Source organism: Rhopalosiphum maidis, chromosome 2, assembly GCF_003676215.2.
Source record: "Rhopalosiphum maidis isolate BTI-1 chromosome 2, ASM367621v3, whole genome shotgun sequence".
Taxonomy (NCBI): Eukaryota; Metazoa; Arthropoda; class Insecta; order Hemiptera; family Aphididae; genus Rhopalosiphum; species Rhopalosiphum maidis.
This window is the reverse complement of record NC_040878.1, coordinates 83687213-83701361: the sequence shown is the minus strand read 5'-3', so window position 1 is coordinate 83701361 and position 14149 is coordinate 83687213. Positions and strand designations below refer to the sequence as shown.

The 14149-nt window shown below is 24.0% G+C and overlaps 1 protein-coding gene across 1 annotated transcript; it reads left to right on the top strand.

Annotated features, from left to right (window-relative positions):
- The first annotated feature begins 1415 nt into the window (after window positions 1-1415).
- Window positions 1416-13034, top strand: LOC113551441 (collagen type IV alpha-3-binding protein). Its single transcript, XM_026953689.1, has 9 exons — window positions 1416-1840; window positions 1901-2240; window positions 9339-9463; window positions 9527-9679; window positions 10668-10868; window positions 10988-11213; window positions 11301-11509; window positions 11696-11828; window positions 12340-13034. The coding sequence occupies exons 1-9, from the start codon at window positions 1616-1618 to the stop codon at window positions 12465-12467; spliced, it is 1740 nt and encodes a 579-aa protein (XP_026809490.1). The 5' UTR covers window positions 1416-1615; the 3' UTR covers window positions 12468-13034.
- Window positions 13035-14149: the final 1115 nt, after the last annotated feature.

Here is a 14149-nt window from a genome sequence, read left to right as displayed (position 1 = left end):
TAATCATGCAAAAAAAACTATATTACAAACAAATGTAAAAAAAATATATATTTTAAATGTTGGCAAGGAAAAATATTGTATAAAATAAATTACATTTATTCTTTTTCTCTAATATTCATTCTATAAAATGTTGACCTTGATTCTCTTAGTCATGAGCATAGTCTGTTCTCTGCTTTTAATGACAGCTACATAAATATTAGAACGCGTCATTATGGTAAATAAGTAATTAAAGATAGCGTTTAAAAATAAAAGTTCTTAGAGACAAAAATTAATTAAATTAGTATTATTTAAAATCTTTAAAATTTGTTTTAATGTTTAAAATTTAAGTATTATAAATACCAATATGCTATTTTTTTGTGTTGAATCTGTATTTTTTTCCCATTTTCCACGTTACCTATTTACCTATGTATGTATTTATGTACAATACTACAATGTAGCCTTATTTTTAACAGGAATATATTTTGAATGAATATAACCACTTATTAGAATATTAGGTATAGGTGTTTTAATATTTTAAATTAGGTATTATATATTATATTTATAATCAATATTAACACTTTTATGACAGTCATACGACTGTTTTTATGTTATGTTTCGGAATATTGGCGAGTGCCGAGTGATGACTGGTATATCTACTTAATATAATAGATGGAAAATTGTTTTCTATGAACTCTTAGGTACCTACCTATTCTTTTATTTTCAATATCGTTACTTTTATTTTTAAAGGGTTATTAAAAGAGAATAACTTATTTGTATTCAATAAAAGTTAAATTTTAATGTTATTTTTTAGGCATGTTTAAAGGTACCTAAATAGTATAGGTACTTAACCTACAAAAGCACTAAGCCCAATACATTCATATATTATTGTGTACATTTAAATTATTATTCGTTTTGTGTACCTACTTATTATTTTTTGCTGTTTAAAACTATACATTGCTGTATTACAGTTTTGTTGACGCGTTCAAATAGTTTTTAATTTTTGAAATCGGGGAAGAGGAAGTCCGAAGTACCCAAATTATTATGAGGCGTTTATTAGGTTCTTTAGTACGTTCGGAAGTTAGCACTTTGGCAGCTATATTTTTTACCCACTCTTTAGTGGTGGCACCTTGGTATTTTGGTAGTGTTCAAGACATGTCTCGTTTTCGTCTCTCGAACGATGTCGGTAAAAGCGCTCGCCAATATAGTTATTGTTCATCTATCTCAATGGACTCAATGAAATACACAATTAACTCAAGTATTATTAATAATAATATGTCATGATGGTGCATGACGTTGGAAGATTTGTACGCAATAGTATTTCGCTGTCTATTGCGGATGCACTGTAGCAGCCCATGATTGGAACAAATTATTATCGGAAATTCTCACCGAGGTAGTGATAATAACATTGATAAAAAATTCAATAATAATATTATTTTCAATTACCAAAAGTACATCGTTTTATTATGGTGTTCAAGTGATTTTAATGGACTATTATACGATTCAATCATTACATAGGCGTGGTTGTGTTCAATTAATGATGTTATTGAACGACGATCGTCATATAGTAAAATAGTTAAATGTATGCGCGTAGGAAATGTACTTATAGCTATTGTGTAAAGTAAATTGAGCCATTGTGATGGCAGAGTGTCCTATTGCCCAGATCAATGAAGACGACGAGGACACCCAAGATAGAGTCAGGATTGATCTGCAAGGGAACTTGAATAAGTGGACCAACTTCTTACACGGCTGGCAAAAGCGTTATTTCGTATTGAAAAACGGCACCTTGTTATACTTTAAATCGCAATCGGAAACCGAGTGTGGATGTCGCGGTGCGATAAGTCTATTGAAAGCAACTGTCAAGGTATGATAAATGTTTGGTTATTTTTATTCCATTTTGCAATTATATAGTATCATTTTATAGGTGCACGAAGTAGACGATTGCCGTTTTGATGTGTCGCTAAACGATTGTGCTTGGTATTTACGAGCTGACACATCAGCGATCAAAAATCATTGGATCGATGTTATAGATTCACTTAAAGCCGAATCTGGGTACGGGAGTGAAAATAATCTGAAACGCAATGGCAGTTCACTTTCTATATTATCAAGTAATATGTCAAACATGTCACCGGTGTTTAAGAAAAATAAGGGTTTGCAAGATAAACTCAATGAACTTGTAACATTTAGAGGTATTTTAATCAACCAGATTGATCGACTTCAAATGTATTTTGATACATGTTTAGCAGAATTTGCCTCTTCAAATGGTAATTATTTTATTTAAATTTTTTCCATGCAAAATATAAATTACTATTAACTACTATAATTTTATCAATTTTTCTTGTATTCAGTATTATTTAATTAAATATTAAATAAAATAAATGACTTAATTAGCTATTTATAAAATATTTAAACCAACTAGTTAGGTTAGGCTTTGTTATAATGTTCTTTTGAGTTGAAATGAGTGAAATTTGAATACAGAGTCATTATTTATTAAATGGTAATTAAAGTTAATGTATAATATATTTGAGATTACCATGTTTAATAATGTAATTCATACTTTTCATTAGTACCCTCATTTATCTATGAAATTAAAAAAAATAGTAAACATATTTGACAACATAGTTATTATTCATTAACACTATGATTGGAGGTTTTTGTTTCAAGATTAGATTCTAGATAACAATTTTTAGTAAATTAAAATGTCAGTAAATTATCATAAAATGTATAAAGTTATCTATCCATATAACCCAAAACAAATTTATAGTAAAATGTGTATTTCTTACAGTGTTGTTATGCTAGTTGTATTATACTGTTAGGCCATCTATAGAATATTTCTTAATCTAATACTTTTATAGACTGTATAAAATTGAGCATTATGAAATCCACCCACTAGTTAATGCACCTCATAATGGAGGTTCAAAGACAGTTTATTTAAATCATGTGATTTACAAACTATGTTATAGGCGTGTGAGAGTGCTCTGAGAAATACTAGAAAAAAATCTTCAGTGTAGTATTCCCATAATATTTTTAAAATGTTAAACAAAATAATGACAACAGTCTTATTTTTAATTACAAAAATATACTTATTATTAATATTATCAATAAATCAAATTAAATATTCTAGTTTAGCAATTATTAAAAATTAAAAATCAAGCTTGTTCAATCATTTAAAAATCACTTAATGAAAATTTAAGAACCAAATGTTGAAAAAAACATTCATTAAAATTTAATTTATTTTGTATTATTATTTTTATACTTTAACAATATTAATAGGTAAATAATAACATTATTAATGTTTTATATTACGATTTGTATAATTTTATTCTGTAAAAAAATTAAATAGAGTTTTGTTACTTCTTAAAATCATTGATTTGATTATATTATATTGAAATCATTTGTTTAGTTCATGTCTTAACTTATCTGATTTTAATTTATATTTCATCATTTATTCCAATTACTTCTTTGTCTGGGTAAATGATAAACCCAAATAATAAATTCAAAATATTCAACAGTTGAATAAATTAAATATAGAAATCAATTGTAGATAAATGTAGTCTACACTGAATAAATATTAATTAGTAGTTAGTAATCGCTTATTAATAAGGCTGAGTTAAAAGCTCATTTATTTTGAAAAAAGTATAACATATTAAAATATAAAACCTTTTTTTAAAAATTCAATGCTTCACTTACTAAAATCTTTATAAATGTACATAATATGCAAATTAATTAAATCTTCAAGTGTTAAGATTCTATCAACTAAATTAAGATAATATTGTAATTTATATATTTTACAATAAACTGTGACTTATAGCTATAAATTACAAATAATAAAACTAAATATACTACTTAGTAAACTCTATTCAGGATAAGGATTGTGAGCAATACTAGTTATTGTTAACGGTTATCAAGCAATACTAGTATGTCACCTTACAAATTTTATCATATGTATGATTAACATCTGCTGTATAATTAATTAATTGCTATATATTGTTTTAAATTTAAACTATTCATTTATTATATTGATCTAAGTCTGCGGTTCTCAACCATTTTAGGTAGTGGATCCCTCTTGTTCGACTAAATTTAGTAATGATGCACTTCCGTGAATACAACGAAGAGTATGATAAAATTGGACACTAATTCTCATTAGTAACTGATCAGGTGTCCTAGTCATGTATTATTTATCTATCATTTCAGTAATTTAGCTTATAATATACAGAGTGTGCTAAGTAATTTTATACATAAAATAATTTTTGTCTTTTTAACTATATTAAATTGTAAATATATTTTTTATTCTTGTAAGAGTCGTGATGCCTGTAAAATGGACTCGCAACGCATATGTTGGGGATAGCTGATCTAAGCTATTTAAAGATTTCATTCATAGTAAAAAACCTATTAAAATTATTTTTAAAAACATTAAATTGTATTTACTTTAGACATTTGATATTGGTTATGGGTACCATATTCAAAACTAACATGTTTGTTTAATTATTGGTTAGCAAATAAAACAAAAATATTAAATTAAAAAAAAAATCCTTTAAGTTAATTTTTTGTAAAATTTCGTTAATTCTATGTTTTGTTTAATTAATTTGTTTTGCATACTCACTTATCCAAATTTTTGTAATAACAAATTCTGAAATCAATTTTAAGTTTATAATGGAAAAATTATTTATTTACACTTTTTTAAATTTATAAGTATTTTAAATGTCAAATGTAATAATAAAGTATGTAAGATAATTTATTATTGGGTATTCGCCTATGTCTAGTTGACTAATGTTACGTGTATACTACATTCTAGAATTAGTAGAGTATGCATTCTATCCACTTGTAATATAATATACTACATTCAGTAAGAGAATATTAGTGTGATAAAACTAAAGCTTTAACTATATCCCCTACAACTGATATACAATATCTTTCTCCACTAGTAGGAAAATATAATAGGAATTATTATTGTGTTGCCACAGATTATGTTTGTTATATATTTATATTGGTTTCAAACATTTTACTATCACAATTATATTTTAATTTTATCAAATACTCATTATTCATTTGATTACTTATCAGATGTCTAATTTATTAGAACTCCAATGTCTGAATTATTGGTAATTAAAAATAAGTATAAATCACCTATCTATTTTAATTAATAGGGTTAGGAAGATAAAGTAATAAAAATTTAAATATAAAAATATTAAAAAATATTAAATAGTGATAACCAACTTTATTTCCATAGTTTGAAATCATTATTATGAATTTAAATTAAAATAAAATTATTGATAAGTTTACATTTTTTTTCAAGGTATACTTTGTAATTTAAACTTATTCATACCCAAATATATGTATAAAATATTTTTTAAATTGTTTAAATTTATCATAAAAAGTTACAGTTATCATTAAACTTAAAACAATATAATATTTGTCAATGTTTTGGTTGTTTACTTGTTTGATTTAAATGATTAAAATCGGGACTAGTAATTCATGCTAAACTATGTAATTATATAAGTCTTATAACATGTGGAAATACACCTGATAACATGAAAATTTTATAATATATTATTATATTAGTTTTTTGATAATAATAAAAATTGAAGAGTGTAATTAAGTGTATGTATAACTAATAAGGCAATAATCATTAAGGAAGTAAATATGTGCATGCCTATTGTTTTAATATTTTTATCGGAGTTAATTTATTATTTTTTTTTTTTAAAATGCATGATAAAAATAATGTTCACAATATAATAAAACATAAAAACCATATTCCTGATATGATTATAATACAGTATTTAAAGGTTCAAATTTTCAAACTTTTTGAGAAAGAAGTTAAAATATTTTTGTATTTATTTTTTATTTTTGTGAATACTGTTATTGAGAAATAAAATTGTATAAAATGGGTATTTTTAAATATGATGAATCAAAAAATGATTAATAATTTAAAAAAAATACTTAGTTAAAGTATACCAATAAACTTTACAAACACTTATCTATTCACTTTTAAAGTAAAGTTAGTCATTTTTTTAAGTGTACATATCTATTAATGTACTATGTAGGTATACATAATAATTACTATAAAGAAGGTGATTGAAGAATAAACTTTGTATATTATTAATAATGATAGTCATTATATTTATATTAATATTTACCAAATAAATTATATAAAATATAAATATTATTAAAAACCTATCCAGATGTTTATAATTAAATAGTAATAAATTATTTCTTAAATATATTAAGTTTTTAAATAATTCAGTTATTTTTACTAACGCTAATAAACAACATTGATTAAATAATACAATACTATTATAGTATTATAACAAATTTATAATTAATGGTAATTGCTCATGTAAGTTAACTAATTAAAAAAATGGTTTTATGTTAATTAAAACATTGATAACTTCCACTTCTTCAAAAAATATTGACGCATATAAATCATTTTTCTTTACTCTTTGATAATCTATTAAGAAAATCAATAAATAATCTAAATAGTTTGAAGTACCTTTTATGCTCCTATGTTTGATCTCTCAAAATGTTACTGTTTAAAAGTGTTTGAGCATAACATTTTCTATCTAGCATATCTATTCACAAATTGGTTCACCAAAAAAAAATTACATTGTAAAACAAAATAATACATTCTTTGTTTGGTTCAGAATCTAAAACATATGATTATTTTTAATGAAATAAATAATATCTTATTATTGCAAATTGTAGAACCTAATAAAAATATCACTGTTATTCTTTCACTTAAAATAAAGAATTTTATAGAATTATTAACATGTATAGGTATGATATTGTCATCATTTTTTAGTAGTACTCATAAATCTTATTTGATATCTTGTAATATTTTTGTTGTACTATTACTAGTATTTAATTTCATATATAATGCTTTTCTATAGTTATTATCAAACATATTTCAGTTGAATTTTCATTTGTGACCTTTTTAAGTTGGAAATGTTGAGCTATAATATAACAATAGACAATAGTATTTGTCATATAGAAAATTATGCTGTGTAATAGTGTTAGATATGCAAATAATATGGTTTATTTACATGCAACATACCTTTAAAAAAAAATATTATTTAGTTACAAAAATTAATTTAAATATGACAGTACTGTTACACTGATGTTAAATAAAAACAGCTAAAAATTACTATATATTTTCATATTAAGTAGGTATGTATGATTATTGTTTTTTTAAATATTTTATTTTAACAATATTACATTATAACTTTGAAAGAAATTTGGTTATTCAGTTTCTGAGAACTTATGTCATGAAGATAAGTATGAATAGATTAGATAAGCTAAGCCTTAGGTTGTGCAGGTAAAAACTCTTATTGGTATTGCTATAGTAATATTACCTAGTATTTAATATGTCATTCAGTTTATTATAAATTCATACCCATCTATCATATTATCACTAATTGTTTCACATAAAGTCAGATAAAATAATAAATGATTCTTACCATAACTATGATTTTAGAAATATTATATCTAAAATCTAAATACATTAATGTTATCTAATTTATTTATATTTGGTTTTATATTACATTAAATTTAACGACCTATTTGTTTATTAATAAATACAATTTAATGATTATTTGACTATGAAATTAATTATTTTGAATTTACTAGTTTTATGTTTTAGTGATTTAAAATATTAGGTTTTATTCTTAATTGTTTGTATTTATAATTTTAAATAAAGAACTAAGTAACTAACACAATATTGTGTATTATATATTAATTTTAACCTTTAACTATTTATCACCACTCATTATTCTGTTGCCCATGATATTTTAAATAAGTTATCAATATTATAAGTATGAGTTTACAGTTTATTATTATGAAGTATATTGCATTTAATCTAAAATTTCCAATTACTTGTTAAAATGCATACATATAATTTTTTATCTTAGTATGTAAAAAGTAAGTAGTGTGTATTTATTATTAAGATTCTGTTTACTTTTATTTTAATTATTTATTTATGTAACTAATGTAAGTATACTAGGTGATTCTTTTATCACGAACCACTCATAATTTCAAAATCTATTAGTTTTTTAAAATACATTTTTACATAATTTCCAGTCGAAATAAAATAACATTTTTCTAAAAAAAAACTATATTTTTATCGTTATTTTTTTTTTTTTTTTTTTTTTTTTTTTTTTTTTTTTTTTTTTAATGACACATTTTTATTTCATATTCTGAAGCAGAATACTTTTCAGAATATTTTGATTCATAAAGATCAAAATTCAAACAGCAGTTTATGAGTTGTGAATTTAAAGTTATTGGTGAGTGAAGTTACTCCACTGAAGTAGTAGAGCAACATTTTGTGGAGAATCCCGTACTACTCCATCCTGCTCACCCACAGTTTAAATACTTATAACTCATAAACTACTCATCTGAATTTTGATTTTTATGTATCAAAATTCCTCAAAAATGTTCTGCTTCAGAATATGAAATCAAAAATATGTTGTTATTCAAAAAGGTAAAACATATTAAAAAAATATAATGATAAAAATATTAAACAATATAATTTAAAAACAATTGTTTTATTTCGATTGGAAATTATTAAAAAAACATTTTTAAAAATATTAATAGAATTTGAAATAATTAGTGGTTTATGATGAATGAATCACCTTGTTTATACTTTTATACCTTCTACATTATACAATCATATAATCACTTGTCACTTGTAAAAAAACTGATTAAATTATTACATAAAAATGAACAATTATAATATTATGTTTTGTTGTACGTGTTTATTACTATAATTATTATTTCAAAAAAAAAAAAACAGTTAGAATCTACAAAATATAGGTCAATGGATATTACTAAGTATAATTAATGAGTTATTATTATGAAACAAATACTTCTGATTAAATATAAATCAATAATATTTAAATACAATTGAGATATGTTTTGTTTTAATTTAATTTATAGAATAGAAATGGGTTGTTAGGTTTTAATTTAAAAGTATTCAAACAAAATGTTTATCAGAAAATAATTTTAGAATTTCTTTAAAATAAGCAAATTTTTATGTGATTGGTGAGACTAAACTAAACACATTTTATTTTACTATGTTTATTTAATGATTTAAATTTATAGTACCTGTTATAAGTTATTTTATAACACGTTTCAACTCATAAATGGATTCAAACCATTTTGTTTAGGCATGTGCATTAAATTTGGTGCCTACTTATTTATTCTATTCATTCAACAAAACTTTAGCAACAATATTCATTAGTTAGTATACTTATTCATGAGTACATAGTACATGTATACTATATGTATGCATTTAAATGTTTCTTTATGTTCCTAATACTATTTATCAATAAAAGTATTAATTTTTATTGTTTTTTTTTTTTTTTTTTTAGAAGGTGTATCAAAAAATGAATCCTATCAAAAATATACATGTGAAGCTTTAGATTTTAAAGGTGAAGCAGTATCATTTAAGGCAACATCATCTGGAATCTTAGAGATTTTAAAACATTGTATTGAAGTATGTTAAAAGCTGAAAATAAAATGTATCTATTTCATTTTTCATATTTTATTATTTGTTCAGGTTATGAATCAAAGAGAGACAGCATGGGAATCTATGTTGGAGAAAGAAATAAACAACAGGAAAGATTTAGAGGAAGTAGTGCGAACATTATCTCTAGTCGATGGGCTCACCAATCAGGAAAGAGCCCAAGTACTTGCTGGAGCTGATTTAACTGTATGTATAATTAACTAACTATCTGTTTATATTTTCCACTATTTCTTTAAAAATCATTCAATCGCATTATAAATAAAATTATTCAATTCATAATATATTGAAATGAACTAATGAATGGGTATTAGAAAATTAATTCAATATTACCATAATTATAAGGCTTAGAAAAATTACTAAAAAGTTATTCATAACAACTGATGTTTACAAAAATAAATAAATGCATTATTAAATGATCATAATGAACTTGTGTTTTAACGAGGTCATATTTATTGAACTGGTCGTAGTCCAAATATTGTATTATCAATATATGGTAAAAGTAGATATGGAATAATGTTAAGATAAAAAAAAAATGAATTGCTACTTCTATATGTTAGTCAATTATTAGTTATTACTTTTAATCAGTACCTTACATTGACTTAACGTTAACTGTTATAAACTAAATTCAACCATTTAATTTTTTTAAGTTGCCGGTTTTTGGTTAAAGTTTATAATGAGTTCTATTTCTAAAAAGGTAATTTTATAAAATAAAATAATAATATTTTAAGAGTATTTTTATAATTTAAAATTGAAATAAATATTTGCAACAAAAATTTAAGCATTTTTTTCTGCTATTAAGTGCCTATAATAGAAATATATATATATCATGTAAAATCAATACATTCAGATAAACTTTATAAATTTACATAAAATGTATTAATGATAATGATTTTTTTTATTAGGTTGTATTAAATTAAAAATAATACAATTACTTTATTTTACAACTTCCCAAAAAAAAAATTATATTTATGATATATTATAATTTATTTATTTAAAAAAGTTAATAAGCTTATTTTATTTCATCAAATTAAAAACTGTTTATTTTAATTAAAATGTATTAAAAGAATCTGTTATATAGGTTAATTAGATAGCTTGGTTATATATTATTTGAATGTTTTGGTTTGCAACTATTGTTTTCTTAGCTCAATAATACATTATTTGTTCCATTATGCAGGAACATTCTAATTTGGCTGAAGATGAATTTTATGACGCTGTTGAATCATCCAATGATAACTCTTCTGAGGATGCCAAACAAAGAAAAGATCAATTACTACAGTGTACTAAAAATAATGTTCAAACAACTCAGACCAATTGGGGTGAACTGATTAGAGCTGCTGCCACAAGTGCTTCTTTGAAACATGCATATTGGCCAGAAGTAATGTTAATTTTTGATGATATACATTGATCAGTTTTTATTTTATTTATTTCTGTTATTAAATTCTAAATTAAAATATAATCATACAATTGAGTTTATCTATAATTGTGTGTGTTAAGATTGAGCGAGTAGTTGCTGAACAAATTAGATCAGCTCGCATGGGTCTCGGCAAAGGAGCTTGGCAACTATTTGTCGAAGATGGAGAAATGAAGATGTACCGAAGAGAAGTCGAAGAAGATGGATTAGTTGTTGATCCTCTGAAAGCAACTCATCAAGTGAAAGGAATCACAGGCCGAGAATTGTGTCATTACTTTTTTTATCCTGAATACAGATATGATTGGGAAGGTATTAAAAGATTGTGATTTCCAAATTTTCTAACTAACTAAAAATTTAAGATTTTTAAAGCTAAAATATTTTATCTGAAATCTCCAGGTACACTAGAAACAATGAATGTTGTTGATAAAATTGCTGAAGATACAATATTATTCCATCAGATACATAAACGTATTTGGCCAGCAGCACAACGTGATGCTACGTTTTGGTCACATCTTACACATGTTCCTGATGAAGAGAATAAGTCTGAAGACAGCCCTCATATATGGGCTACTGTCAACAGTTCAGTAGAATTACCATCACATCCTGTATGTTATTAAGCTATTAAAAAAGTTCTTTGCACTATATATTTATTTCATATTTTTTTTTTCGATCAGTATTAACTTGTTCAATTACTAAATTTAATATCATATTTTTGAAAGCAATTCAATTTAATAACATGACATTTAGTAGATTATTGACATTTTTAATAATCATGTTTTATTTATTTGCAGCCCAATGGAGGTAAACAAGTTCGTATATATCTGACTATTATTCTTATGGGTCAAACAATCATATCTCCTGCAGCAAAAGGTCGTGAGATAAAACGAGATGATATTACATGTAAAATTACCTATTGTGCTGTTGGTAAGAACATAATATTTTTATAATAATTTTTTACTTAAAATACTACAGATTTCAACGGGAATTTAATAAGCAGTATTATCTTTTAGGTCTAAAAGTACAGTTTTTCTAGTAAAAATTGGCTATAAAAATGTTTTTGGTTCTTGTAATTTTTAAATTTCTTTTTGATTTAATATCAAATCAACCATATCTAAATTAAGTATAACATATTTGTTGAGTAGATGTTTCATTGGTATTAGTTTAAGATAAACTATAAAAATTAAAAAGTATATGACTCTCTAAATCAACAATATCAGTTCGGTCAAAATAAGTTCTTTTTTATACGTTTCAAATTAAATAACATATTCAGCAGAAAACTTATATGTAGGGACATGGTTTATAAAGTTCTATAAAATTGTACAAGGCCTTGAACTTGGTTATACCTAAAAGTTAAATTGGTCATTTTTAATCCACAATACAGCACAGTAATTAAATTCTATTAATATAAATTTATGTGAACTATTTCTGTTTACAGTGAATCCAGGCGGTTGGGCACCATCTTCTGTTCTCAGGGCTGTGTATAAACGAGAGTATCCAAAATTCTTGAAACGTTTCACTGCTTATGTGTTAGAAAAAACAAAAAACTTGCCGATAAAACTTTGAAATGACATAATCATCATATCATTGAACTTTTTCAAATTTGTTTAATTCTTTATTTATTTATTTATTTATTGTTTTATTACTAGTAATGTTTTTCTATTCTTGCCTTCACTGTGTTGTGTGGTATATTTGTATACATAATATTTATATGCTGTATATAATATGTTAAAGATGAATCCGGGTTCATAATATAAACTATTATTTTATTAATGAATTATTATAAGCATATTATGCTGTGGCTTCTACATCATACCAAAAACCACACAAATTATTTAGTTTATTTGAATTTTAAGTTTTGAAAATACAATTTTCATTGTAATCTGTTTTTACTACTTACTCGATGTAATATTAATATAAATTAAAAACAATTTTTATTTTTATTTATATAATTATAAACGGTGTTGCGTTATTTGTTAAAAATGAACCCGTGATCCATTATAAACTATTATTTTATTAATGAATTATTGTACGCATATGATGTGGCTTCCACATTATACCAAAATCCATACAAATTATTTAGTTTATTTGAATTTTAAGTTTTGAAAATACAATTTTCATTGTAATCTGTTTTTTAAATATGTTTTTACTACCCACTTAATGTAATATTAATATAAATTAAAAACAATTTTTTATATTTATATAAATATAAACAGTGTACCATCATTTTGATGCGCATCAAATGAACTTGGACATTTAGATGAACAACAATTGGGTGCACATGATAGTTTGACTCATTCAATTTTAACGCCACTACATTTAGATGTAAGAAAAAAAAAATTGACACAAAACAGAAACATACAAATTAAATTTAAGTCCTGCATTATCTAAGTAGTCCAATATCTGTTAACATCCTTCAAATTAGTGTTATCAACTTACTGACAAAATAACTATATATATATATATAACTAGGTTGATCAATAGAATAATTCACTCAATAAATACCTAACTTTGATTTTTTCGATGGTACCTACTAAACCAGGTTAAAATCACTGACTAAATGGTATATTATAATAATGGCGGTTCCTATTTAATATTAAGACATTAAACAACCATCAGTTATCTCGTATTTTTATTTTCTTTGTACAATTGTAAAAAACTGTTCTGAGTTCATACTTATGGCCCACGGATATATTATAATTAAATTAAAAAATAGTTCAAAGTGTGGAATGTATAGCATAAATCATCACTTGTCATATTAATAGAGGTATATTAATGGTATATTATTCATAAAACTTTAATTTATGCACAATACCTAGAAGCATTTCGTCGGCTGTGAAATTATTTATAACTTTTAAGTTACAACTATAATAGTATAATATAGACGTCGGGTTTTATTTTGCATCAAAAGTAATGAGTGATGACAGATGGGTATGACAGATAATGGTTGATATTGATTTTATATACAAGAAGTGTCACGATTATCTAACATTTTCAAATTTAATTTTAATGTAAAATTGTCATATCATCCCCGCAATACACCGTGTATAATAAAAAATATATTTTTTTCATTTTATTTGGTTTTTCGACGAAATTAACTCGTCTAAATGATGTAGTGGCGTCAAATTGCACGCGCCCAATGTAGGTAGTCCAAATAACCGCGTTTATTTTACGCTCGTCGAAATGCCATAGATAGGTAGGTACACCCATTATATTCAGTATAAACATAACATCTTTGTAAACTGCTA